Source organism: Antechinus flavipes, chromosome 4, assembly GCF_016432865.1.
Source record: "Antechinus flavipes isolate AdamAnt ecotype Samford, QLD, Australia chromosome 4, AdamAnt_v2, whole genome shotgun sequence".
Classification (NCBI taxonomy): Eukaryota; Metazoa; Chordata; class Mammalia; order Dasyuromorphia; family Dasyuridae; genus Antechinus; species Antechinus flavipes.
Window position 1 is genome coordinate 368,384,119 of NC_067401.1, and position 27,788 is coordinate 368,411,906.

At 33.2% G+C, this 27,788-nt stretch overlaps 2 protein-coding genes across 5 annotated transcripts in view; one reads left to right on the forward strand and one right to left on the reverse strand.

Annotated features, from left to right (window-relative positions):
• Nucleotides 1-27,788, reverse strand: part of SPATA17 (spermatogenesis associated 17) — a 275,330-nt gene that overhangs the window by 228,162 nt on the left and 19,380 nt on the right. Inside the window, exons 2-3 of the mRNA XM_051998293.1 lie at nucleotides 18,653-18,742; nucleotides 17,892-17,973 (exon numbers count right to left, since the gene is read on the reverse strand). Coding sequence (XP_051854253.1) covers nucleotides 17,892-17,973; nucleotides 18,653-18,742 — 172 coding nt within the window. The remainder of the gene's footprint in view (nucleotides 1-17,891; nucleotides 17,974-18,652; nucleotides 18,743-27,788) is intronic.
• Nucleotides 1-27,788, forward strand: part of GPATCH2 (G-patch domain containing 2) — a 452,239-nt gene that overhangs the window by 105,433 nt on the left and 319,018 nt on the right. The gene's annotated exons all lie outside the window — the stretch shown is intronic.

The following is a 27,788-nucleotide window of genomic DNA, read 5'->3' on the forward strand; positions in this document are numbered from 1 at the left end:
GCCACTAGCTTTTGCAACTTGCCTTAACTAACACTAGAATTTTTTTCCTGACAATAATATTAGAAGATCTTATACTCTTTTATACTCATTCTCAGTTATGTTGCATTTTTATCTTTGACATGTATTTTCAAAATCTGACATTCACAAATTGCAAGTTCTGGCTCACTACTCTCTTTATATATTCCCATTGCAATAAAAGTATCTTCTTGGGTCTCTCATCTCATTCAACCCAATTTCACCTTTACAGTTTCAGGATATAGAACCTTTGCTGTCCTGTCTCTGAACTCTCTCTATAAACTGTCTTCCCATAATCAAAGGGCACATAAGATAATAGATCTGGTGTTATCTTACTTAAATATCATTAATAGGAAAATAACATAGTCACTGACTCTCAACTACAACTTCCATCATTTCCACTTAATGAATACTTCTAATAGTAGTAGTGCTTGATCTCAGCTTTAAAGAAAGCTAGAGATTATAAAAGATTGAGCTAAGGAAGGAGTTTGTCCTAGGTATGAAGAGAGATGGCATTTGCTAAACTACAGACATAATATGAGTTGCATATGAGCAAAAAAAAAAAAAAAAAAAAAAAAAAAGAAGATCATTCTGGTTCAAGTTCTAAAGTACATGACAAGTAATTAGGTTTAATAAGCCTGGGAAGAAGCTAGCTGAAAGTAAATTGTGAAGAGCTTAACAAATCAAATAGATTAATTTGTATTTTATGCAAGAGACTAGAGAATCTTGGAACCTCTTGAGTGAAAAAGTGACAAAGTCAGACTTATGCTTTAGGAATACACTTTGGCAGTTGTATGTGTATGGAAAATGGATTGGAGAAAAGAAAAACTTGAAGAAAGAAGACCAGTAAAAAACTATAATTGTAGAAGGAAGATGTTAGGTAAAAGGAGAGAAGGAAATAAGAGGTATTTCAGTAGTGGAATATGTAATGTTCTGGTTAGTTTGCTGGAGTGGCAGCCTTTGTTTCAGCAGAGTAATTTCCACAAGAATAGCTAGGGATAAAGTCCAAATTCTTTATTATCTCCTTCAAAGTCTATCTCCTTCACCTGGAGCTCAGCTTGCTTTCTGGAGATCCTCCAGAGTCTTAGTTCAGTGGAGAAACAAAGGTGGGAGAGCCACCATGATGGTGAGATGGAATGAATCTCTGAGTCCGAGGGCTTGTGCTCCAGCCTCCAGCCACCACAAAGTGGGAGATGGAATGAATGTTTCTGGCTGAGTTTGCCCCAGCTTATATATTCTATTATAATTACATAATTGTAGGTGCAAATCTTGTAGAATGTCAATGTTGTAGAACTATATTAAGTACTAAGTGCATGTACTGAACTAGAGAAATATTAATCACCATGCTAAACTAGATAGCCATTGTCTTATCAATTCCACTGAGTTAACACTTTGCTGTAAGAATTTCTTCAGAATTCTGGCCCATTATAGGAGTCAATATGTAGACTGAAAGAGAATGAGGAATCAGGATGATTCATGATATCATGATAATAAACATGCAAACATTAATGACTAAAAGAATAGGATTATTCTCAACAAAAATAAGGAAGTTCAGAAGAGGGGAGGAATTTAGTGGGAAATATGAGTCATTTTTCAACATGTGGAATTTGAAACTCCTATACAATATCTTTTTTGAAATGTTTAATACAGAGTTGGTGACTGTAATATTCTCTTTAAAATGTAAGGTTCTCTTGTTGGGTTTCCTTGGGGATCTCTGGGAGCAGCCTTCATTTCAATTCAGTAATCACCACAAGTGCAGGCAGGTGTTAAACTCCAAATCCTTTATTATCACTTTCAAAATCTTGTCTCTTTTCTTGGGGTTTTGGCTAGCTTTCTTGGAGGCTTTCTGTAGTCTTGGTTCCGAGAATTTGAGCTCCTGCCTCCTTCTCTGACCTCTGAATCTCTCCAAATTTCAAGAGTTTGCACTTCAGCCTCCAGCCACAACAAAGGTAGAAGATGGAATGAATCTTTCTAAGACTCCAAGAGCTTCTAGTGCACTTGTCCTTTCTGGCCCTGAGAGCTTCTCGCTTATATGTTCCACACTGAGTATAAATCAATCATTATATCACTAGGAAACCATTAGTTGTTGTAGGATTAAATTAATGCTAAATTAGATTTAACCACTGTCTCCTCAGTTCCACTTAGTTCCTTGTTTCAAGTTCTGGCCCATAACATCTCCTTATAGGATTAAATCAATCATACTGAACCACGCTAAATTAGATAACTATTGTCTCTATCAATTCCACTGGCTTAGTACCTTGTAAGAATCCTTTGTTTCAAGTTCAGAGTTCTGGCCCATAATAGGTGACAATATCAGAATTTAAAAGGAATAAGACAGAGCCTTTGTGTATACTCACAATTATGGGGCAGGATTTAGATGATGAACAACAACAAAAAAAAGAGACTGACAAAGAGACATTAGAGAGCTAAGACAAGCTCTCTAGCTCTGTAAGACAATCAAGAGAGAAGAAGTGACAGTTAGATGGCACTCTAGGCCTAGACTCAGGAAGACCTTAGTTCAAAGCTAGACTCAAACTCTTATTATTAGGATTTCATAAATCCTGGGTACATCACATAACTTCTATTGGCCTCAGTTTTCTTAACTGTAACAAGATTGTAATAAGATCTATCTCACAAGGTTGTTTTGAAAATCAAATGAGATATTTGGAAAGTTCTTAGCACTGTACCTGGCACATAATAAACACTTAATAAATGTTCATTTCTTCCCCTTGACAAAAACCTAGAAAGGAGAAAGTAGACTGGAGGTGAGGGCAGTTTAGTTAACAGTGTCAAATCAAAAAAGGATTGAAGATTAAAACCATCAGATTTTACATTGGAGGGGAGCAGTTTTAGTTGAGCTTATAAATTCAGATATAATCAGGAGGGTTTTTTTTTTTTTAAAGGATAAGGAAGAACTAGGAAAATGTATAGGTAGGAAGAAAGAAGAAAAGAAATAATCAAATATTAGTTTCCTCAGTTTCTTTAGACATAAAAGACAGTTTTGTTAAAGCTCACACTTACCAAATTTGGATTAACTTCTGTACCAAGGACAAGTTGAGGTGTATAAGACCTCATGGGAATGCCAAAATATTCTGGAGATTTGCTGAATATGATTTTCTGCTTAAAATGTGAGTATCTTACCTTCCATTAATATCTCTAATTCTACAATTCTCTTTCTCACCTAGACTCAATAACCCAGCCAAAATTATGTAATAAAAATACTGGATTATGGATCAAGGAATTTATAAATTTCCTAATTTACAGGTGTCAGAAAGAGAAACTGTGATCTATACATAGCTTCTTTGGAGATATAACCTAAATCTAAAAATTAAGAATGTCAACTCTAAAATCCAACAAATCCAATAACTTTTTTTCCCCCAATAACCTTAATTTTGTTTTGTGTTTAGATTTCAACCTGGTAACCTGATCTTGATTCCTACATTCTTGTTTTGGTTTCTGATTAAGCATACTAAAGCTGCTCAGAGAGAAGATTTTGAAACATTTGTTGTCAGAGACTTTGTTGTTGTCAATTACCTATTAGTTAGCACTGCTAAAAATCAGTGCTATAACCTCAAGTCACAGGATAACTGTGATGAGGGCAAAATCAAAGGAAAAAAGTTACAACTTATTAAATAAGACTGGCATATTAAATTAATTCAAGAACTTAGTCCTTTATCAATATTGAAGCCTCTAATTGTGGTAAAATTGAAAGTCACTCTGAACAGTCAATTAAATGAATGATCTGTTTCTAGAAGTGATGCCTTGAAAATGGGGATATTTCTGGGACAAATTATGATTGGGCAAATCAAAATGATTAAGTGAATAGGAAGCATTTTAAAAATGATATGAGGAATTTAAGAAGGAAAAGATCATTTTTGGTTGGGGGAAAGAAAAAGCTTCACATATTTATTGAATTAGTTGCTGAAAAGAACTTGAGAAATTATCTAACCAGAGCCACACTATAATAGAAATTCCATCATGCTATCCCAGACAAATGTATACATAGCTTTTGCTGGAAAATGTCTTCTCATTCATTCTTTTATATAGCACTTCCTTCCACTTTCAGTCAATTTTAAAACAAATTCTTTTTTTTCCATGTCAGTCCTTTCAAATGTTTGCAATAACAACAGTTGCATTGTCATACTCCTTTCTCTTGAGTCCCAACTAGGAACCAGTATTTTCCTGATGCTAAATATCACCAGGTCCTTCAACTAAATCATACTGTAAGGATTCTAATTATGTTGTCATCCAATTCACCCTTCTTTATGTGACCAGAAACTTACAAATGTCATTATAAAAATGTGTCACCCATAAATGAACCCAGTACTTGAGATGTGTAGCACAGAGAGATATATCTCAAGTCCTTTCCTCAAGTAGTGAAATTGACCAACATTTTGTATCGACAGTGGTATTAGTTGGTCCTGGCAGAACCACAAAAATACTGTACTTTGTAGGTTAGTGGAAAATTGTCCTTTGGGCTACATACTTACTGTAATTGAAATTCTCAATGTTTTCTGGCTCTTTCTACCATCTCTTGTGGTCAATTCTCCTGGCTAATTGTTAGCTTGGTCCCTGCACTGTAGAGTTTGGTTGCTAGGACTTCCTTAGAAAGAAACTATTATGGGCATTTCCTTCTTTTTCTGGGATTTTTCTTTGACTTTTCTTTTGGATCAGACAGATACATGCTTTTAAATTAAACTTCATTTTACATGCAAATAGGTAAGTTCTTCACCAAAACCTAATATGATTTATTATTATTATTGCCTTCAATTACTGTCTTCAAGAAATTTTTATGTAAAAATACAACTTAGTCACTTTTTACTTCTTCCTTTCTCTTCTCTCACCACTTGCCAAACTTCAGATGCTTTCTACTCTGTCTTATCATTGCATTGTCTCATAGAGAAAGTGGCACCTAAGCTAAACCTTAAGGAAGAGATACATTTTAACAGTCAGAGATGAGAGATAAATCCATTCCAAGCAAAGAACATAGTATACATGAGCAAAGGCTGAAGAAGATAGAATGAAATTGGGGAACATGTAGTTCACTTTGATTAAAAAGCATAGAGAGAGAAATGTGAAAAGTGTCTAGGCTGAATATACATTTTGAAGTAGTTAGCTTAAGAATAATGTTTGAAGCTAGAACAGATAAATTCTAATGGAGATTATATTATGTCAAAGTATTGGCTAATATAGAGACTGAAGTTCACTAAAATCCTTAATCTAGTCACAACAACTGTTATTTAGTTATACTTCTTCAATCCTATATTTGTAAAGTTGACATTTGAAAATTCAACTATAATACTTCATATATTTACTTCCATTTACATTTACTTCCAAGTAAATTTAATCTTATAAAGATCAGTCTATTTTTCTAACCCTGACAAGTCAATTTTGGAATTGATTCTATTGATCAATATATTAACTCTCTTCACTCCGATGTCATTTTAAAATTAAACATATTTATAGTTGCATCCAAGTTATTGCTAAAATGTTGACCAATGCAGGGTTATAGATTATCTCTGATGTACTCAAAAATGTATTTTCACTGAAGATTTTCCCTGGTGTCATAAAAAATGTACTACATGAAATCTAAATAGAAGATTCCCTTTTGATGGACAATCCTCCAAATGCTATCTTTTTGTTCTAGTTCAAATTTATTCATTTATTTTAATACATATTGCTGTATGAATCATGTTGAGAGAGAAAAATCAGAACAAAAGGGAAAAACCATGGGAAAGGAAAAAAAAGAAAAAGAAGTGAACATAACATATGTTAATTTACATTCAATTTCCATAGTTCTTTTTCTGAGTCAGATGACCTTTTTTGTCCAAAATTGATTAGAATTGCTTTGAATCACTGAACCACTGAGGAAAAAACAAGTCTTTCACAGCTGATAACCACATATTCTTGTGTTACTGTGTATGATGTATTCATGAGCTTGTTTTGCTCAGCATCAGTTCATATAAATCTTTCCAGACCTTTCTAAAATCATCTTGTTTATCATTTTTATAGAACAATAATATTCCATTATCTTTATATAACACAGCTTGTTCAGCTGCTTCCCAATTGTTAGGCACTCATTTTCCAATTCTTTGTTACCACAAAAAGGAATGCCACAAACATTTTTGCATATGTGGGTCCTTTTCACTCCTTTATGATTTTCTTGGGATACAGACCCACCAATAGCACTGCTGGATCAAAGGATGTGTACAGCTTTACAGCTCTTTGGACATAGTTCCAGATTGAATTCCAGAATGGTTAGATTATTTCATGACACCAATAATACATAAGAGTTCCAGTTTTCCCACATCATTATCTTTTCCTGTTGTCTTAGTCAATATGAGAAGTATAAGAGATGTACTTCAGAGGACTTTTAATATGAATTTCTCTAATCAATAGTGAGTTGGAGCATTTTTTCATAAGACTATATAGATGGCTTTCTCATCTGAAAATTGTCTGTTCATATCCTTTGACCATTTATCACTTGGGGAATGACTTGTATTCTTATAAAATTAACATCATTCTTCATACATTTTATAAATTAGACCTTTATCAGTAACACTAGCTGGAAAAAAATTTTTCCCAGTTTTGTACTTTCACTTTAACCTTGTTTCTATTGGTTTTGTTTGGAGAAAAAACTTTTTAATTTAATACAATCAAAGTTGTCCATTTCGCTTTTCGTAATATTCTCTAGTTCTTCTTTGGTCATAAATTCCTACCTTCTCCAAAGATGTGATAATTATCCCTTACTTCCTAATTTGTTTATGGTATTATCCTTTATGACCAAATTGTGTACCCATTTTGACCTTATTTTGGTATGGGATATGAGGGTATAGGATAAGTCTATCCCAAGTTTCTGACATTATTTTCTAATTTTGCCAGCAATTTTTGTCAAAAATTGAATTCTTATTCCAGAAGATGGAGTTTGGGAGGTTATCAAATATTAGATTGCTATAGGTCTTGATTACTGTGCCATGTGTATCTAATCTATTCCATGGATGTGCCCCTCTATTTCTTAGTTAATACCAAATGGTTTTGATGACTGTTGCTTTATAATATAGATTTAGGTTTGGTATCCCTTTGTAATTTTTTTCATTAATTTTTGACCTTTTGTTCTTCAAGATGATTTTTTTTTATTATTTTTTCCAGTTCTATAATTTTTTCTACTTCTATAAAATAAATTTCAGTTTAATTGGCATGGCATGGTACCAGTAGATCACGTTAGGCAAAATTGTCATTTTTATTATATTAGCCTGGCCTATCCATGAGCAATTGATACTTTCCCAGTTGTTTAGATTTGACTTTATTTGTGTGAGAAGTGTTTTATAATTGTATTGCCAAAGTTCCTGGGTTGGTCGTGGCAGGTAGACACACAAATATTTTATTCTGTCTTTAGTTATTTTTAATGGAATTATTCTTTGTATTTCTTTCTGATGGAAGTTTGTCAATAATATATAGAAATGATGATGATTTGTGTAGATTTATTTCATATCTTTCAACTTTGCTAAAACTGTAAATTGTTTTCAGTAGATTTTTGAATAATATTCTAGATTTCTCTAAGTATATCATCATATTATCTGCAAAGAGCAATAATTTTATTTCCTCATTGCCTATTCTAATTCCTTTAATTATGATGTTGAATAATTGTGGTGATAATGGGTTGTAAAGTCCAGACTAGCTCCCTGGAGGCCTCAGGAACAGCCAGAGTCAGGATAAGCAAAAGTCCTTGGTCTTTAGGGGGAGAAGTGAAGGAGACAGACAAACTGCTATAGGTTCACCACCAATCTTTCTCTTCCTCCTCCTTCTGCTGAAAAGTGAGTCTGAGGCATCTCACACCACCCTCTAATCCTTCCTACAATTATTTGCATACACCAAACATCGAGCCAGCATAGAACAGTGAGAAGGGCCATTTTTCCAAACATATGCTAATAGAATCATTGTCTAATAGGTAATTAGCTTTAATGCTCCGTTGTCTGATTCAAGCACACCTTTTAAGAGTTTCAGCCCTTTGCAATGGGCGTCCTTGTTTTACCTCTGATCATATTGGAAATGAGTCCAGCTTCTCTCCATTACAAATAATACTTGCTGTTGATTTTAAATAGATACTGCTTATTATTTTAAATAAAGCTCCCTTTAGCCCCATGCTCTCTAGTGTTTTTAATGGGAATGGGGTGCTATATTTTGTCACAAACTTTTTTGGCTTCTATTGAGATTATCATATGATTTCTGTTGGTTTTGCTATTGATATGGGTGATTATGTTATTGGTTTTGCTGATACTAAATCTGTATTCCTGGTATAAATCTCACTTGATCTTAGTGTATTATCTTCCTAACAAGTTCTCTTTACTAATATTTTATTTAAAAATATTGCATCAATATTCATTAGGGAGATTAGTTTGTAATTTTCTTTGTTTTGGCTCTTCCTGGTTTAAGTATTAGTACCATACCTGTGTCATAAGGAATTTGGGTGGGACTCCTTGTTTACCTATTTTTCCAAATAGTTTACATAGTATTGGAATTAATTCTTCTTTAAATGTTTGATAGAATTCATTTGTGAATCCATCTGATCCTGGAGACTTTTTCTTAGGGAATTTATTAAATGCTTGTTAAATTTCTTTTTGTAAAATGGGACTATTTAAGTAATTTATTTCCTTTTCTGTTAACTTAGGCACTTTATATTTTTGTAAATATTCATCACTTTGAGTTAGATTGTTGGATTTGCTGCCATGCAGTTGGGCAAAAATAGTTCCTAATTATTGCTTTAATTTCTTTTTCATTGGTGGTTAATTCACCCCTTTCATTTTTGATGCTGATGATTTTTTTTCTTTCCTATTTCTAATCAAATTAACCAAATGTTTATCTATTTTGGTTGGTTTTTTTTTTTAAACTAGCTCTTAATTTTATTAATTAGTTCAGTAGTTTGTTAATTTCAATTTGTTAATCTCTCCTTTGAGTTTCAGAATTTCTAATTTAGTATTTAATTGGGGGGTTTTAATTTGTTTGTTTGTTTGTTTTTTAGCTTTTTTAGATGCATGCCCAATTTATTGATCTCCTCTTTATTTTATTCATGTAGTTATTTAGAGATATAAAATAACCCCTAATAACAGCTTTGGTTGCACCCCATAGGCTTTGGTATATTGTCTCATTCTTGTCATTTTCTTGGATGAAATTATGCATTGTTTCTGTGATTTGTTGTTTGACCCACTCGTTTTTTGAATTAGATTATTTAATTTCCAATTGTTTTTAATCTATCTTTCCCTGGCCCTTTATTGAATATAATTTTTATTGCATTGTGATCTGAAAAGGACGTATTTACTATTTCTCCCTTTTTGCATTTGATTGTGAAGTTTTTATGTCCTAATACATGTTCAATTTTTATATCGGTACCATATACTACTGAGAACAAGGTGTATTACTTTTTGTCTCTATTCAATTTTCTCCAGATGTCTATCATATCTAGGTTTTCTAGGATCCTATTAACTGCCCTAATTTCTTTCTTCTTTAATTTGTGGTTAGCTTTGTCTGATTATGCGAGGGGAAGTTTGAGAATCCCACACTAGAATAAATTTGCTTTTTATTTCTTTTTGTAATTGGCTTAATATCTTCTCTAGGAATTTGTATGCTCTGCCATTTAGTGCATATACATTTAATATCATTGCTACTTCATTGTTTAAAGTACTCAAGACATACTTTCCTTCATTCTCTCTTTAAGTAAATCTATTTTTACTTTTTCTTTATCTGAGATATCAAAACTGCTATTCCTGCTATTTTTTTACTTCAGCTGGAGCATAATAAATTCTGTTCTAATCTTTTACCTTTATTTTGTATATGTCTCTCTATGTCAAATGTGTTTCTTGTAAACAACATACTGTAGAATTTCTGTTTTTTAATCCACTCTGCTATTCACTTCTGTTTTATGGGAGTTCATCTTATTTACATTTATGATTCCTAGCTCTGTATTTCTCTCCACCCTATTTTCTCCTTTGTATATTTTTTTTCTCTCTTTCCACCATGTCCTTAGTAGGGTTTTTTTTTTTTTTGACCCACCTCACCCACTACCTTATCTTCTAATACTCCTCCCCTTTCTCTTAGCTTTTTTCCATAGTGTTTCTGCCCTGTCTTCTATCCAGCCCTTACCTCTTTCTCCTACTTCTTTATAGGGTTGGATAAATTTGTATATTCAAATAAAAGATTAAGTTATTCCCTCTTAGAACCAAAACTGATGAGATCAAACTTCAGACAGTGTTCTTCCTCCTCCCTTCTTTACCTCAATTGTAACAGGTCTTTTGTGTCTCTTCATGTGATCTAATTTGAACCATTGTACTTCCCCTTCCTCTTTTTCCAGGACAGACTTCTCCCCTACCCTTAATGTCTTTTTCTTTAATATCATCTCATCAGAGTCCATTCACAACCATGTCCTCCATCCTTGTGATACCCCACTCTGTCTGCCCCAGCAACAGATATAGTTCTCAAGAGTTTTCCTGTTTAGGGATATAAACAGTTTAACCTTTAAATTTTAAATATGTGTGTGTGTGTGTGTGTGTGTGTGTGTGTGATATTTGAATTACTTTTGTCTAGCACCTTGTAGTATATTTTCCTTGATTGTAATTCTAAAATTTTGCAACCATGTTCCTTGGCATTTTCCTTGTGAAATCTGTTTCTACAGGTAGTCAATGGATTCCTTCAATGCATATTTCTCCTCTGTTTCTAAAATATTAGGGAAGTTTTCCTTAATGATCTCTTGTAGACTGCTCTCCAGGCTTTTTTTTTTTTGCTTGGTCATGGCCTTCAGGTAGACCAATAATTTAAAACTGTCTCTTCTAAATCTATTTTCCAGATCAGCTATTTTTTCTAATGAGGTATTTAATATTTTCTTCTATTTTTTCATTCTGTATAGTTTATTTGATTCTTCGTGTCTCATAGTCTCATTAGCTTCCATTCTCCCCATTCTAGTTTTTAATGTATGATTTTCTTCAGTTAGTTTTTGTATCTCTTTTCCCATTTCATTAATTCTACTTTTGACAGAGTTGTTTTCTTCACTGGATTTTTAAAAAAAAAATTTTTTTTAATTTTTTGCATTTCACCAATTGTATTTTTAAAGGAACTTCATGGCATTTCCAAGCTTGGCTTTCCAAACTCTTGTGGTTTGTCATTTCTTATTTTTTTCCTACCTCTATCATTTGCCTTTTAAAGTCTTTTATAAACACTTTCAAGGAGCCTCTTTGGGCTTGAGACTAACTCATATCACCCTTTCGAGATTTCCTTTATGGACATTTTGTCCTTATCTGAGTTGGTGTTTTGGTCTTCTCTGACACCATAGTAGCTTTCTATGGTCAAGGTTCTTTTCTGTTTATTCCTCATTTCCTTTCCTTTTCTTTTGGTATGCCTCTTTTTTTTTTTTTACTTTTGTGGTTGAGCTTTTGTCCTGGGGTAAAGGAGGCATTGTCCCAAGCTTCCTGTAGAGTTCTGAGTCTAGGCTTTGCATACAGGCCCTTGTGCTTGCAGAGGGTAGCTTTGCCTGTTTTTTTTTCAGGAATCAGCCTAGTTTCCCAGAGTTTGCCTTCTGAGCTGGGACTGAAGTATGCCCCATTGATTTGCTCCTCTACTGAGCCAGAACCCAGGGTCTCAGTTGCTGATTTGCTGATTAAGACCCTCTCACTGGCTTTCCCAGAGTCAGTCTGAGTTGAGCTAAATATAAATACCCTTTTCACCCCAGTGAGATTTCCTTTTCTTGAAAATTTTCCAGTCTATCTTGAATTGGAGTGGTTTCATTCTATCAGCCTCTGTTCAAAGGCTTGGTTTCATGTTGTTTTCAAGAGAATTTAGGAGAGCTCAAGCAACTTCCTAGCTTCACTCTACCATCTTGGCTCCATCCCCTGACATCTGTTGTTATTTTTAAACAGGTTTTTTATTTTATAGGTTATATATTTTAAACAGGTTAATATGTATACTGAGTGAATAGAATCACACTACAAAGCATATCCTTAGTGAAATTTATAGCCATTATAAAAGAAATTATATATACTAGAAAATTAAAATAATTGAAAACTATTTATCACCCAGTTTATCATATAGGCTTAGAAGGGGAATCTATCAAGTCCAATCATATTAATGTCTTTGTCAAATGCTCTAGATGGATAATGCTGTAGTGTAACTCATGAGCCCTCACTGATATAATTCATTCCCATGATGACTGTTTGTGGATAAAAAAAATTAGCTAGACAATTAACTTTTTAGAAAGGGATATTTACTAAGGTGTTACAATAAAAATAGTTGCCACTAAGATATATCTGACACTTAAATACTCTTCCTTCCTTCGATATAGTTTCCTGGGCATTGTTAGATTATAAGGGCAATATAATTGATCCCAGTCTTATGTAGATTCATCTCACGTTTCTGTACTTTTTAAGTATTATTGATATATTTTTTTATGTATCCTCCTTACTGATTCAACCCAACTCACTAGGTTAAGCTTACAAGCATAGACTCTACAAGTAGGATGTAACAGTCAACTTGTATTCTACCTGGCTAAAAAATGTCAAAAGCATTGTATTCAATTCTGGATGAAATATTTTTGAAATGTCCTTAGCAATCTAGGAGGTAGATACAGAGAAGAGAGACCAGGAAAGTAATGGGAATGAGCATCCACTAAAGATAATATATAGCTTGGAGAAGAGAAGACTTGAAAAAGTAAGGATAAATACTGTCAAACATTTGAAAAGCTGGCATTTAGAAAAGGGATTAGACTTATAGCACCAGGTAGAAGTAAGAGAAAGGTAGATTTCAACTTTAACATAAGAGATCTTCTAACAAGTAAAGCTATTCCAGAGAGGAATGTACTAGCTCATAAATTACTTATAGATGTCATTAAGGAAAAGATTTAGGAATTTTATGGAAGGGATTCGTGTTTTAGATAAGGTCTTAGGTAGATGATCTTTAAGGTCTCTTCTGTATCTGAGATTCTGTGATTCTGCTAATTTTACTTTTTCATTATTTAAAAACTTATTAAGAAAAGGTTTAAAGAAGATTTTAAAATAACACAAGACCTCCAAAGACATTACAATGGGCAAACTTCTTTCCTCTTAAGTTTCAATTTCTCTGATTTAAAATCCTTTATCATTTATGGAAAAGGCATCATTCTATAATAAATTATAGAAAGGTATACTGATCATTACATTTGCTTAGTGGAAGAAAAACCCAAACTAACACTTACTGAATTGAACAATTAACTAAAGAAGGCTTATTTTGCCAAACCCAAGAAGAATATATAGCAAGGATACAGTGGCACTTAGGTGCTCTGAGATACCCCATCTCTCAAGTCCATATGGAAATGTATCTAGTCAAAAGAACAGGATATGATGACCTCTGTGGTCTTCAGACATATACCAAGTATGCTTCTTCTCCTCTCAAGAAAGGCCCAGATTCTATATGAGTGGGACTTTTTAATACTCATAAATGACCAGGAAGCTATATCAATGAAGCCATTAAATTCCAGGAATGTTTCTGTCACAACTGTTCTTATTTTCTACCTTTATTTAGAAAATATCCCTTTCTAAAAAGTTAATTGTCTAGCTAACATTTTTATCAATAGACAGTCATATTGGGAAATAGGTTAATAGGGACTTATGAGCTATACTGCAGCATTAGAAAGGACATACCTAATCTTTCAGTGCCATATTGGGAGGCACCTAGAGTCCTAATGACAGATGTAGATAGTTTTGCCCTAAAGATCAAATACAGTGCTGTTAATGGGACTTGGTGTAAGGACACCAGAGTTCATATTAGCTATACTTCAAAACTTAAATATCACTTTCTACAGAAATACCATTCTCTCCAGATGCTAGTACTACTCCTCCACCAAAATTAAATTATATTTATTCTAGATATATACATGGGTGTGCACATATTATTTCTCCCCATAAATGTGGTTCATCTTTAAATAAATGAATTTAAAATAATGTATTAATGGACCTTTATTAAAACGGAGGATTTCCAAGCCTTCCTGATGAAAAGACTTCATTTTAGTAGGAACTTTGAAATATTTTGAAAAACTTTGAAATCAAAAGACAAATTCAAGTGAGCAACCAGGAAAAAATCTTTATAAGTATTCACATTCTATAATGAGTGAGATAATAAAAGCATCCCCTAAAAGGGCAGCTAGGTATTTCAATAGATAGAGTGCCAGGTTCAGAGTCAAGAATACTTCTTGAGTTCAAATCTGGTCTCAGTATACTCAATATATTCATTTCAAACTCACTTACTCAATAGTTGTGTGACTCTGGGCTACTCAATTAACTCTTTTGCCTCAGTTTCCTAACTTATAAAATGATCTAGAGAAGGAAATGACAAATCATTCCAGTATCTCTTCCAAGGGATCATGAAAAATTGGATAAGACTAAAAAATGACTGAACAACAATAAAACCAGCTGCATGCCACAGTGGAGTCTTAGACCTGAAATCAGGAAAATTCTTGATCAAATCTGGCCTCAGACACTTACTACCTATGCAATACTGGGCAAATCACTTAACCTTATTTGCAACCATTATCTATTAAAATGACCTAGGAAAGCAAATGGCATCCAGTATCTTTACCAAGAAAACCCCAAACTCTCTGGGTAATGAAGAGTCAGACAGAATTGAAAACTGAATGAACAATAATAAGAACAGCAGTAATGTCATCAAGAGTATTAGAGGAAGTCAAATTAGATGGAAGGCTTATGAATGATTTTGTTGTATTTTTATGATATAAAAAGAAGAGATTAAATAAGGGAAAGTATACATTATTGATGAAAAAAGGAAGGCATAAGGGTGACTTTTTAAAAATTATTTCTCATAATCAGGAAGTGCAAGTGGAAGTGAATGGGAAGAGGTAGCCATAAATTGAACCTCATTGACATTTGAACTAGTCAAAGGAAATTAGAACAAAAAAACAAAAAAAACTTTGGTGGAAAAGTACATTCAATTCAACAGGGGGAAAAAAGAAGAATAAAGAAAAAGAAAAAAGGAAAGACAAGAAGGGTGTTAATAGGAAGGGGTTAATTATAAGCAAAATCAGCCTTAAATCAGAATATGGAGAAGTTTAAAAGAAGTTAAAAAGTTAAAAAGGAGAGGGAGAGGTAAGAGCCTATGATTAGGAGTTGGGGGAAGAAGTGGGAACAATTTGCATCAAACATAGAATATTGGTATTAAGTACATTCCTGTTCCATATTTTTATTCTTTTTTATAAAGAGAGGGTTGAAAGCAAAGAGAGAAAAGGTATAAGAAAATAGATTGGAGAAAAATATTTAAAATTAAAGGTTCGGCCCAGGCAAATGCAATGTAGCTAAGATTGGAAGGGAATTAATTGGAGGAAATGGAAAAATCTGAAGCATGTTACTCAGACAGGTGCTTCATTTCTAAGATATATAATTATTAAAATAAAATAAGATTAAGTAAAAATTAAAAGTTAAATTTTAAAATGAAAATGAAATAAATTTAAATTTTAAATATAAAATTAACAAATAAATTAAATTAAATGAAGATTAAATAGAATAATTTAAAATAGAAAATTATATTAAATTAAAATAAAAATAAGAGCCATTTCCCAAATGGTAGCCAAATTGGCAATTCTCAAGGGAAGAAATTCCCTAGTTCTCCAGAGAGAAGCTCTCTAGAGCCATAAAATGGAAAAAAAATTCAACAATAAAAAATGCTCCAAATAATTTATAATAAAAGAAATATATATTAATCAATTTCAAGTTTTCACACAACCTATCAGATAGTCAAAATTGACAAAAAAAAAAAAAAAGAAAAATGGAAATCTTGGAGAGGCAATAGTGATTTTCAACACTACTGTGCTACTTGTTCAACTTCATTATGAATAATTTTCCTCTTCCTAAAATTTAACTGTATTACTTGCCTTTTGTTCTAATTTTGTATGTTTTACATTATTGAATTTAAAATGAATTATGCTATACTTTTTTTCTTATTGGACCGGTTATGGACGACTGTGGTATAATAGATAAAAGGCTTAACTTGAAGTGAGGAAGCCCAGGTTTCAAGCACCACATTTTTCATACATTGTCTTGAATGGTCACCTTACTACTCAATGTTCTAGGAAACTCCCTAAAATTATAAATTTCATATATATATATATATATAACTGTGATATACTCTATAGCTATGAATTGGTCTAGTCATTCTGAAAAGCAATTAAGATCTATGCCCCCAAAGTTACTAAATTATAACCTTCCACTCATTAACATAATTATTAATCTATACCCCAAAGAAATCAAAGAAAAAGGAAAAGTCTTATATGTATAAGAATATTCAAAGTTTCCACTTTTTGGTGGCAAAAACCTTAGAAATGGAATATCATTTGGGGAATGATCAAGTAAATTACTGTATAAAGATATAATGGATTAGTATTGGGATTTAAGAAATGAAATAAAAGATGGTTTCAGATAAACTTGGGAAAAGATGTATGGACTAGTTCAAAGTGAACTGAATAGAACCTGAACAATTTATATTATAATATCTATACTATTGTATAGACAATTATTTTAAAAACTTAAGAACTCTGATCAACATAATCATTAATTATAACACCAGAATATGGATAGTGGATGTTACCCTTTTCCTAATAATAAGATGATAAACTCATGCAGAAGAGTAAAGTGGTAAAGGAATGAACATTTATAAAGAATTCACTATATATCAAGCACTGTGGTAAGAACTATTTATAGATATACTCATTTGATCTTCACAACTCTGAGAAATAATTGTTATTATTATCCCTATTTTACAGTTGTGGAAACTGAGGAAAACTCATTGACTTGTTCAGAGATACACAGATAGTGTCTGAGGCTGGATTTGAACTCAAGACTTCCTGATTGTAGGGATAGTGCTTTATTCACCATGCCACGTAGCTACCAGAATGAGACATATTTTTTGGACATAACCAATACAGGAATTTCTTTTGCTTAACTATTTTTTTTATGAAGCTCTTTTCTAGAAAGGATAGAGTGGGACAGAAAAAAAAAATACTTGGGAATTTTCACAAACAATTTTTTAAAAGACAGCTAAAACTTATTTACAAAGGAATATATTAAAGAAATCTATATTCCACATGCTAGAGTTGTTCTATTTCAACTTTTATTTATGGTAGCTATGAAACATTAGGATCTTCTCCAAAGTACTAATTCATGTGGTTTATTAGCATGTTCTAAAGTTCCCTTATTATATGTGAACTCATTTTATTTAGTCATATGTTTATTTTTTATTTTCTTTGTGCATATTTATTTCTGTGAAAAGACAATAATTTGTTTTAGATGCAATTAATCAAGAACAAATGAAGAACAAATTAAAAACCATTGTAATAGAAAATATTAAGAAATTGGAAAATTAGTGAAGCAAGCAACTGATTAAAAAACCTTCCAATTTTATGTTCAGGAAAATATTTTTTCCCTTAATTTCTTAAGCCTCTTAGCCAAGTTTTAAACTAGTTGCTTATCATACAGTGCTGCTCTCTTGAAGTCCCTTAGGGGAATTAGATGGCTGTGATCTGCTATGTGCCTCAAGGCAAACCTCAAGTATTTCAAGGTTCATTAGATAAGAAATTTAAACCAATAACATGGAGTACAGTAGAAGATAGAGGACTTGACTCATTTTATTATTTTTAGAATTAAATTAGAGTAAGGAATATCAACCCCAAAACTGACTATATTCTCTCTTTAGGTAAATTTACATAATTATTTCTATCACATGTAGATTTTCAGGAAAAGCAAGCAGTATGCTCACAAATTTCCTTAATTTTAAACAATTAGTACATAAGGCAATAGTCCCTGATTTATATTCTATTGTATAATTTCAAAAATGTTTTAATTTTTGCAGTTTACCTTTACCATTTGTCGATATTGTTTTCTTCCCAAATAACCTCTCCACCATTTCTGTATAATCGTCATCATTTTGTGTAAATATCTGAAATGTTAATCATGAGATGATTTCATTTTTTAAAAATTTCAATATTTTTTTGGAAAAAATCTCATTGCTAACATTTTAATTTTCAGTGTTTGTATAATATTTAGATTAAGAGATAGATGTCTGAGGTCATCTTTAGCATGGAAACCATTTTTTGATGGCCTTTTCTCACAGTCATAGTTCCATAAAGCCAGATCAGTGTAATAATAGTAGAAATAGTTTGTTAATATTGTCTCTAAACCCCACTCTATTCTTCAGTTCTCTCTACATACCCATTTACTATTCAACATGGAGAAGAGAATTGCAACAACTTGTTCAGTTAAGAAGAATTTCTCTTCCTTTAGCAAAAAAGACAAAGAAAAAAAAAGACCAGTGTATTAAATCCTGTAGAGTAAGATAAGATTTTTGAATAGTGGAAAAATCTAACAGTGACAAACTGCTTCTGATAAACCTGTCATTTGTGAATTTCTAAAGTTCCTCAGTATGTCAAATCAACACACTTAGTTTTTTAATGAGGAAACATCTCAGGATTAATATGTATCATTGTTCTAAAAAGAGTATTTTCTAGTTTAATATTTATGAGAATTTTAATGGTTTTAAAAACCCAAACAATTGCACGTTTCAAAGCTATATCTTTTTAATGATATATTTGAATTTTCATTGGTAAAAGTCAATATACCTGATATAAGCTCGAACTCTACATCCTCGAAACCAGCTCTGTATTTTAACTGCTGCATTATACTCCTTTTTCCTATGTCCATCTGCAGTCCTGAAAACATTGTTCAAAAAAGCATTCCATTAGTAATTGACATTTCAGTTTTGATACAAAGTCAGTCTGTTAAACTTTATCTTTACTTTCTTTCATTAAAATATAATTCAAATGTCACCTTTAATAAAATTAAAACATTAAATAAAGAAAGTATTTCAAACATCACAAGCTATATTTCAAAATGTACTTTCTTCTAAGGTCAATTTTAACAGCTTTACTTTTTATTTTTATAATCACTTTTTTTGGCAATGGATTTGTAAAAAAAATTTTCATTATGGAATATAAAGGAATACATACTTCTTTTAGGATACCAATATTGATGTAATTTGGAAAAAAAATCTTTTACTCTAGATAGCTAGATTTTACTGTTTAATTCCTGCAAACATAATGTGAAAGTCAGGAATTTCAACATTTTCCACTTCAGTGACCAACTGAGTCAACTACACCTATGACCCATCACATAATGTCAATCTAAATATAATCTTAAGAAAGATCACTGAAATTAAATGAGGGAGGAGACAATGTTCTGATACTTATAAAGGACATATTTTATAATTAAATGTTGATTAAAGTTGGAAAGTTTAATTGAAGCAAATCTTTTCTTAATTTCATTCACCTCCAATATGCCTACCTAAGTATTGCACAATTGTTCTGACCACAACATTCTAAATTAAGAGATAACTGGGGAGGATTTTGGGAAGGCGGCAGAGTAGATTGATAAATTTCAAGCTCTCCAGATTTCCCGAGAAATATAACAAATTTGCACCTCAGGCAAAAATAGACTGGTGAAAAATCAAGAAGACTTGGTACATAACAGAGTCCTCCAGGTACAGTCTGAGAAGATCTAAGAAAGATCCCAGTCCTGAGCAAACCCTTCCAGGCTAGCTCCACAGAAAAATCAAGTAGAGACCTGGGGTGAGCTGGGATTAATTGGGGCCTCAGCAGGGGCTACAGAAAATTTCACTTCCTGGACTATTTGTAGAGTTGAGGTTTGAGTCTGGAAAGATTGAGTGAATCTTGATTGATTAGGATTCAATCCTGGAACCAGCCCCTGGTGAGTGCAGAGGCAGTGGGAAAGGAACATTGCAGGCTACAAGTACTTGTTGGAGCATGGAACTCTTGGTTTGGGATTCCAGATCAAAGGGGAGAGCTAAGGTGGAGTTAGAGGTACTCTTATTACTCCATCCCAGGATTAGAGGTTCTTAAACTAATACATATTGTTGTTTTTTTATATGATCTGGGAAATAAATTTATTATAGAAACCACAGAAACTTACTATGGAAACAGGGAAGACCAGGGTTCATCTTTAGAATAGGACACTGAGGAAAAAAGAGCTTCTTTTTCCCCAAAGAGTAATGTAAAATGGTTCCCTGCCCAGAGAGTATTCATAGAAGAACTCAAAAAAGAATTTAAAAATCAAGTGAGAGACATTGAAGAAAAAACTAAAAACAAAATAAAAACTAATCAAAGAAAAACAAGAATATGAAAAAAATGTTAACCAGCTAGAAAAGGAGATATAGAGTTTCAAAGATGAAAATAACTTTGAAAATTAGAATTTGCCAAGGGGAAGTCAGTGAAACCATGAAAGACCAAGAAATAAAAAATCAGATTCTAAAGAATGAAAAAAGAATGTGAAATATTTTAAAATGACAGATTTGGAGAAGACATAAAGAATAGAACATATAAGAATAATTAGACTGAAAGTTGTGACCAAAAGAAGAATCTTGTCATAATGATGCAAGAAATAATCCAAAAATATTGTCTCTTTTTTGTCTTTTAAAGGAAATGATTTTTTGATCAGATATACTAAAAAGATTATAAGGAGAAGTTTTTCTTTGGGGCTAAATGATTTAATTTTAAAAAGTAATTCCTAAATCAGGAGGATAAAAAAAAAACTTTTTAAAAAAGAAAAGCTTTAAATTGGATCCAGGAAGCTAGAGGTAAATGGCCTGGTATTGCTGTAAGATAAACAAAAACAGAATGTTTTGATCACTTCATGTTATGAAATTAAAAATAATATTTTCAAGATAAGAAAATCAATACTAATTTTCCTCTGTAATTTTAAGCTATGTTGAAAGCATGAGAAAGATCAAATCATGGACAGAATTATAACTCAATTGGAATGAGATAATGATGGATGGATGGATTGGCAGCAAAAATTTCAACTCTAATTCTTCTATTTTCTTTGTCAAATAGAACAATTCATTGACTGGGAAAGATAGGGCAAAAGTGCTTAATCAGAAGTTAAAATTATGATAAACAACAAATGTAAAGAAAATACCTAACTCTTTTCAATGAATTCAAATTATCAAGTGCAGACAAACATCATCTTAGGGTACTGAAAGAAAATTCTAGTTGTGAATGACAAAAATGTTTACAAGAGTAGGAGTTCAGCCATGGGACTAGAAAAGGGCAAATTGTGGTAGCCGTTTTTTAAGAGCTCAAAACATATGAGCCCTTTGATCTCAGAGGAGAAATGAATGAGGTGGGAGACTCATAGGATGTGAAAAGAGCTCCAGTTTATTATGCCGTACAGCCTTGTTGATAAACATTTTTGCAAGTATGATCAGTGCATGAACAGTAGGCAATCCCCAGTCACAATTCAGAGAAGCAACTTGTAGATTCTGCACATGCATGGTATCTGCCAATGGGAGGAGAGCCAACCCAGCAATTCAGCAGCTCACTCAGGCAAAAGGCCCTGTTCAGACATTCCTGTACACATAGCCACTGGCTGTGACTCTCTGGCTCATCCGTTCACACAATCACAAATCATTGCTCCTTGCTCAACAAGGGCAGTTCTGCCACATGGCAGAAAACTTATTGTGCATCAAAGGCTGAGGTGGCTTTGGTACTCCCTCTCAGCAGAATCCCATACCCTTGCAATTTCCCCTTTATATCTTTTAGATAAAAAGTCGTTTCTTGAGTTGCAGGTGGAGAAAGATTAAAAAAGAATCCTAATATTTCAGGGCAACAACAAAGCAGTAACAGCATAACACACAGGACAATGCATGATTCTAATTTTAACTAGCATGAAAAGAGGTATTATCAAACCAATGTTTGATTTTTTTTTCAGTAGTTTTATCTAGATTCACATTATAATCGAGTCTGGAGTTTTAATAACTGTACTTCTGCTCCTATTTCCAATGATACTTCTTATCTAGTAAGATTTAGGTCTGTTTCTCACTTTTGACAGGAAGCATTGATACATGAGCTCTAGTGATCACAAATACAGTCTGATTTTTAATTTCAGTATACAATTCCAACAAGTATCATTGTAAAAATCTAATTTTTCTTTGGTAACAGAGAGTTTCCCCACATAAATGCATAATTCCCTCCTAGATAGGATTTAGTATAAAACTGATAGTCACTTCTCATGCCATTTGTCCTAAGATCCAGGCTCCAAGATGTTTTTTCATGTGCCAAACTGCCAGCCCAATTCTTGAGTGACAAAAATGTGCCCCATGGAGGCTTGTGTGGGGCCAACCTGATATGATCCATTTTGTAGATACACCACTGCAACCCTCCCAGGTGGATGAGAGTGTTGATATGACATAGCATCCCCTGCATGCCCAGCATGTGTCACATGATACAACCCACCCCACCTGAGACAATCCTAGACCATGGTGAGTCCAGCCTACCTTTTGGCCTCTATTGCTAGTCCTGATTGTGTGTAACATAAATCCATATATATATGAAAACATCTTGCTAGTAATTTTGGGGGCAAGTATTCTCCTCCTGTTGAACAATCACCTTTTCTTCCTTCTTTTCCTCTTCAATTCTATGGACAACTTTGAGATGTCTGGTGGGAATCCACTGCTGAAGCTTTTCTCCTTGTGGAGATACAAGCATATCCTGGCCCCCACATTGGAACCTTATAGGGTCCCTCCCATCCTTCAGAACCCTTGTTCATTACCATGTCTCATTCTTTGGAGGCCTTCTTAATGAAGATGGGGTATTATCTTTGAATGATTCTCTATGTTCACCAAGAGTATTTCATTGCTGGACTTAAATCATTTGAATCAAATTTTAAGTAATTTATTGTGTATACGGCTTTATCTATATCTTTCTAAGTGACCCTACCATCATCTCCCTTTTTTTTTTTTTAATAAATCTCTTGAGGAGCTGATTAGTTCTTTCTACAATGGTTTATCTTGTAGAATTGTAAGGAATCCCCCCCAAAAAAGGCATATAGAGAATTCCTGTAAAAACTGTTTTAATATTTTGAGGTATATGAGGGTCCATTATCAGTCTTAATGGTATGTGGGATACTCATAGAGGCAAAACAATGAAATAGGTAATTTATTACATGTGAAACAACTTCTTCTCATTGAAAGGATGAAGATACAAGCCTGAATAAGTGTCAACTGTAACATGAATGCATGTTTTTCCCATATGTGTAACACCCATTTGCCATATATCATTTGGCCTGTAACCTCTGGGGTTAGTCCCCAGCCCTACAGGTCTTTGAGAATATGGTACACAAGCTACACATCTTTTTACTATGCTTGCTGCTTCTTTCTGGGATTATAAACAATCTTAGAAGAGATCTGGCAGACAGATGCAAATGTCCATGAATTTTTATTGCTTGTTCTAGAGGGCAGTGAAGAATACATTGTGTAAGCAAACCATCCACTATTTTATTTCCTTCAAATGTAGGTCCCAGGCTATCCATATGAGAGCGGATGTGCATTATATAAAAAGGGTGAACTCTCATTAAAATCACCTCTTGTACCTCCTGAAACAATGAGAAGATAGGTCCCGTTTGAGCCTTTACATATGCTGTCTCTATTCTCTGGATTATCCCAACTGCATATTGACTATCTGAAATGATACTGATGGGTTGGTCTATTTTCAATACTTGTATTTCTCCTAGGCATTGCTTATCATAAGTGGTGAGCTGTTCAAAAACAATCCATCTATCACAATTATAACAGCCTTCCTCGGGTAACCAGCAAGAAACTTTGTAAGCAATGTCCAGGAATTTCCTAATGTCTCCTAATTGAACTGTGCACCCCTGCTCTTTTAGATATTTATATGTAGTCCTAACATATTCTTCCCTGTCTGAAGGGAGTACGATGCCTATTTTCTGCCCCATTAGATTATTTAACCATCTCTGCCTGTTCCAGAAATAGGACAGTTTGGCGAGCTCTCCCTCTGAAGTCCTCAAAGTTGTCTTGACCATGTAGCAGTGCTTGACTGAGAAGTGGTCGCTCTGGCATTCTTCTTGGTTCCTGTCCCTGTTCTTGAGAATCAGTTTTGCAGTGTCTTTTAAGAGCTCATAGCATATGAGCCCTTTGATCTTAGAGGCCTGATGAATGAGGCTGGAAACTCAGAGGATGTGAAAAGAGCTCCAGTTTATTATGCCATACAGCCTTGTTGATATACATTTTTGCAAGTGTGATCAGCATGTGAATAGTAGACAATTCCCAATCACCATTCAGAGAAGTAGCTTATGGGCTTTGCACATGCATGGTATCTAGCAATGGGAGGAGAGCTGATCCTACAATTCAGCAGCTCAATTCACAGGCAAGAGGCCCTGTTCAGACATCCCTGTTTATGTAGCCACTGACTGTGACCTTCGGCTTATACTTGTTCCCCTGATCAAATCAATGCTCCTTCCTCAACAAGGGCATTTCTGCAACATAGCATAAAACTTATTGTGTATCAAAGGTTGAGGTGGCCTTGGTATTACCTCTCAGCAGAATCTCATACCCTTGCAGCAAATATTCTAATATTCAAAATATTCTAATATTCAATGTTCTAATATTCATATAGAGGGTTAGATTCTTTAATGTGTATAATGATGAATGTGAATTTGATTCCTGATGAAATTCTGGTAATTATTACACAAAGTATGGTTTGTGAACACTTAGAAAATTAGGCAGCAATAATTTGGGATATAAGGGAAAAACCTTTTATGTTTTGGTAGATAATAAGTTCCTGATAACTTGGAAGTCTTCAAATTGGGCACTGAATTATTTTCTGAGGATTTTGTAAATGAGATTATTGTTCAGGTTAGGATTGGACTATATCAAATGTATTAATGTATTAAATACTTATTATAAACCAAACATTGTGCTAAGCACTGGGAATACAAAAAGAGGCCCCCCCAAAAAAACAAAAAACAAAAAACAAAAAAAACACAGTCTCTGCCCTCAAGGAACTCACAGTTTAGAAGAGACAACAAATATCATCAGCTTCCATAGATTTAATAATCATACCTATAGAGATGATTCTCAGTTAGCCCTAATCCCTCTTCCAAACTTCAACCTACTTCCTCAACTATTTATTATTAACAGTATCTACTATTAATAGTGTCTAGTAATAGATATTAGTACCATCAATGAGAAAGGATGATCAACAGGTTTGAAAATTGATGAAAGATCAAGGAGGTTATCCCATATTTTAAATTCAACATGTCTGAAAATGAACTCTTTTCCCCAACCTGCTATTTCTTCTGTACTTTTCTATTATTGTTAAATGTACCACCATCGTCCCTATCACCCAAAATGGCAATCTATGTTCATTCTCAATCCTTCATTCTCTCTTACCACCCAATCTTTTCCTAAGTCCTATAAATTTTGCCTTCATAGCGTCTCACATATATAATTTTCTCTCCTCTGACATAGTCACTACCCTGGTGCAGATTTTCATCAGCTCACACCTGGATTACTTCAATAACCTTTTGGTTGCTATCTAAGCCTCAGAACTCTAATCACTGTAGTCCATTATCCATTTAGTTGTTAAATTAATCTTTCTAAAGTGCAGGTATGACCATGTGACACAGCCCTCCTCTCCTCATTCAATAAAATTCAATGATTCCCTATCATCTCCAAAAGCAACATAAACTAATCTATTTGGCACATAAACCATTTAAAACCTGTTCCTTCCAACTTGCCATTCTAATACTTTACTCCCATATCCTCTGTGTTCCAATGACACTGGCTTCCTTGCTGTTCCTTGTAGAAGATACTGTGACTCTGTACTTTTCTGCATTTTCACTGGCATTCTCCCAAACTGGGAATGTTCTCTTACTTTCTCCTAACTTCCTTTGTTTCCTTGAAGTCTCAACTAAAAATCTTCCCTTCTACAAAAAGTTTACTCAATCCCCCTTAGTGCTAGTATCTTCCTTTGAGTTATTTTATATTTTATTTATTTTTTTATTGTAATGGATTCTACTGTGATTTTCAACACTACTCTGCTACTTGTTCAACTTAATTGTGAATAATTTTTCTCTTCCTAAAATTTAACTGCATTACTTGCATTTTGTTCTAATTTTGTATGTCTTACATTACTGAATTTAAAATGAGGTATGCTATACTTTTTTCTGATAATTTATTATTATTTTAACAAAATAACAAAAATGTAAGTATCTAATTGAGAGGTGGAAGTGGCTGTTTGTTGGTTTTTCCTGGAAAGTTAAGTGGTACAGTGGATAGACTGCTCAACCTGGTGTCAAATTCTTGGGTTCAAATTTGACCTCAGACATTCAATATCTGTGTTACTTTGAGCAAATCACTTAATCCTGTTTGCCTCAGGATACATTGACACTTAATAAATACTTGCTGACTTGACAAATTTAACTAGAGATTTGGAAAATAAAAGTGCTTACAATGGGGTCTGGGGAGGATGAGTACTAACTGGAGAGATAAATGCTTCCTGAAGGTGGGGATATTTGACTTTGGCTTAAAGTATCAGTAAGAATTCAATAAGTAAAATGGTAATAAATGTGGGGGGGAGGGAGTTAGCAGTATTTTAGTCACAGGAAACAGGTAGAACAAAGATCTGAGACTGAAAACACAGTTCATATTTAAGTAGCAAAATACATTCAATTTTTACTGGATTCAATAGAGCTCATATGAGGATAACATGAGATAAGGCCAAAAGCAAATGGTGATATGAAACTTTGGAGGAACTTTGCTGCCAATGGAGAAATTTGGATTTTATTCAATAGACAATAGGCATCTACCAAAGATATATGGGCAAAATAGTAATGCAGTCAGCTTTATCATAAAAAAAAATTATTTTGGTGGAATTAAAAAGGATAGATTGGGACAGATTGGAAGCCAAGGTAGAATAATCTCTAAGGAGGCTACCAATAATTCAGATGGATGGGAGTAGAAATTTGTCTTAAGGAAAAAAACTATTGGGAAAGATAGCTGGAGGTTGAAGTTAAAAAATATTATGGATATAGATTCAGCACTAGGTAAATGAATGGATATGAGAAGTAAGGAGAAAGAAAGTTTCAAAGCTAACTAAAGATTCCAGCTATTGGAAAACAAATGAATTGTAGTGCCATAGGAGGAAAAAAAATTAGTGAAATCATAAAGGAATACATCTAAGGAAAAAGACAATGAACTGGATTGTGAATATATTGAATTTTAGGTAAGATCTCAATTTGAAAGCATCCAAAAGGAAGTTGAAAACCAAGATGTAGAACTCCTAAGAGAGGTCCAGCTTAGATATATAGTTTGGAGAATCTGATGCAAAGATATGGTACTTAAAATATATGCTTAAATAAATAATTAAGGAGAGTAAAGTGTGTAGAAAATGATCTTGGAGATTCTCACATTGAAAGGTTAGGAAGATGATGCAATAAAGCAGATAAAGAAGGAACAATTATAAAGGTAGATGGAAACCATCTACCTTCCAGGTAGATCAAAGTTATGCTGACTTTGAAACTAAGGACAAATATCTGATTGCAGGAAATGACCAATAGATTAAAAACTGCAGACTTCAAGGATGAGGACTGAATAAAGGTCACTGGCTTGGCAATTTGTGAAAGTCACTGGTAACCATAGATTTCAATAGGTTTATGCAGTAGAGGTTTGAGTTTTTATAAAGAATTAAGGACAGTGTAGCTAGGAAGAACACAAAATCATCAGCTGTAAACTTTTTCAAGAGGTTTAGTATAGAATAAGAGAGAGGTGGTATAGGAAAAAAAAAAAAAAACTTTTATGATTAAAAAGACCACCATGTTATGGTCAAAAATCTCAAATGATTGAGAAAAATAAGAATGTTAAATACAAAATACTAAGAATACTAA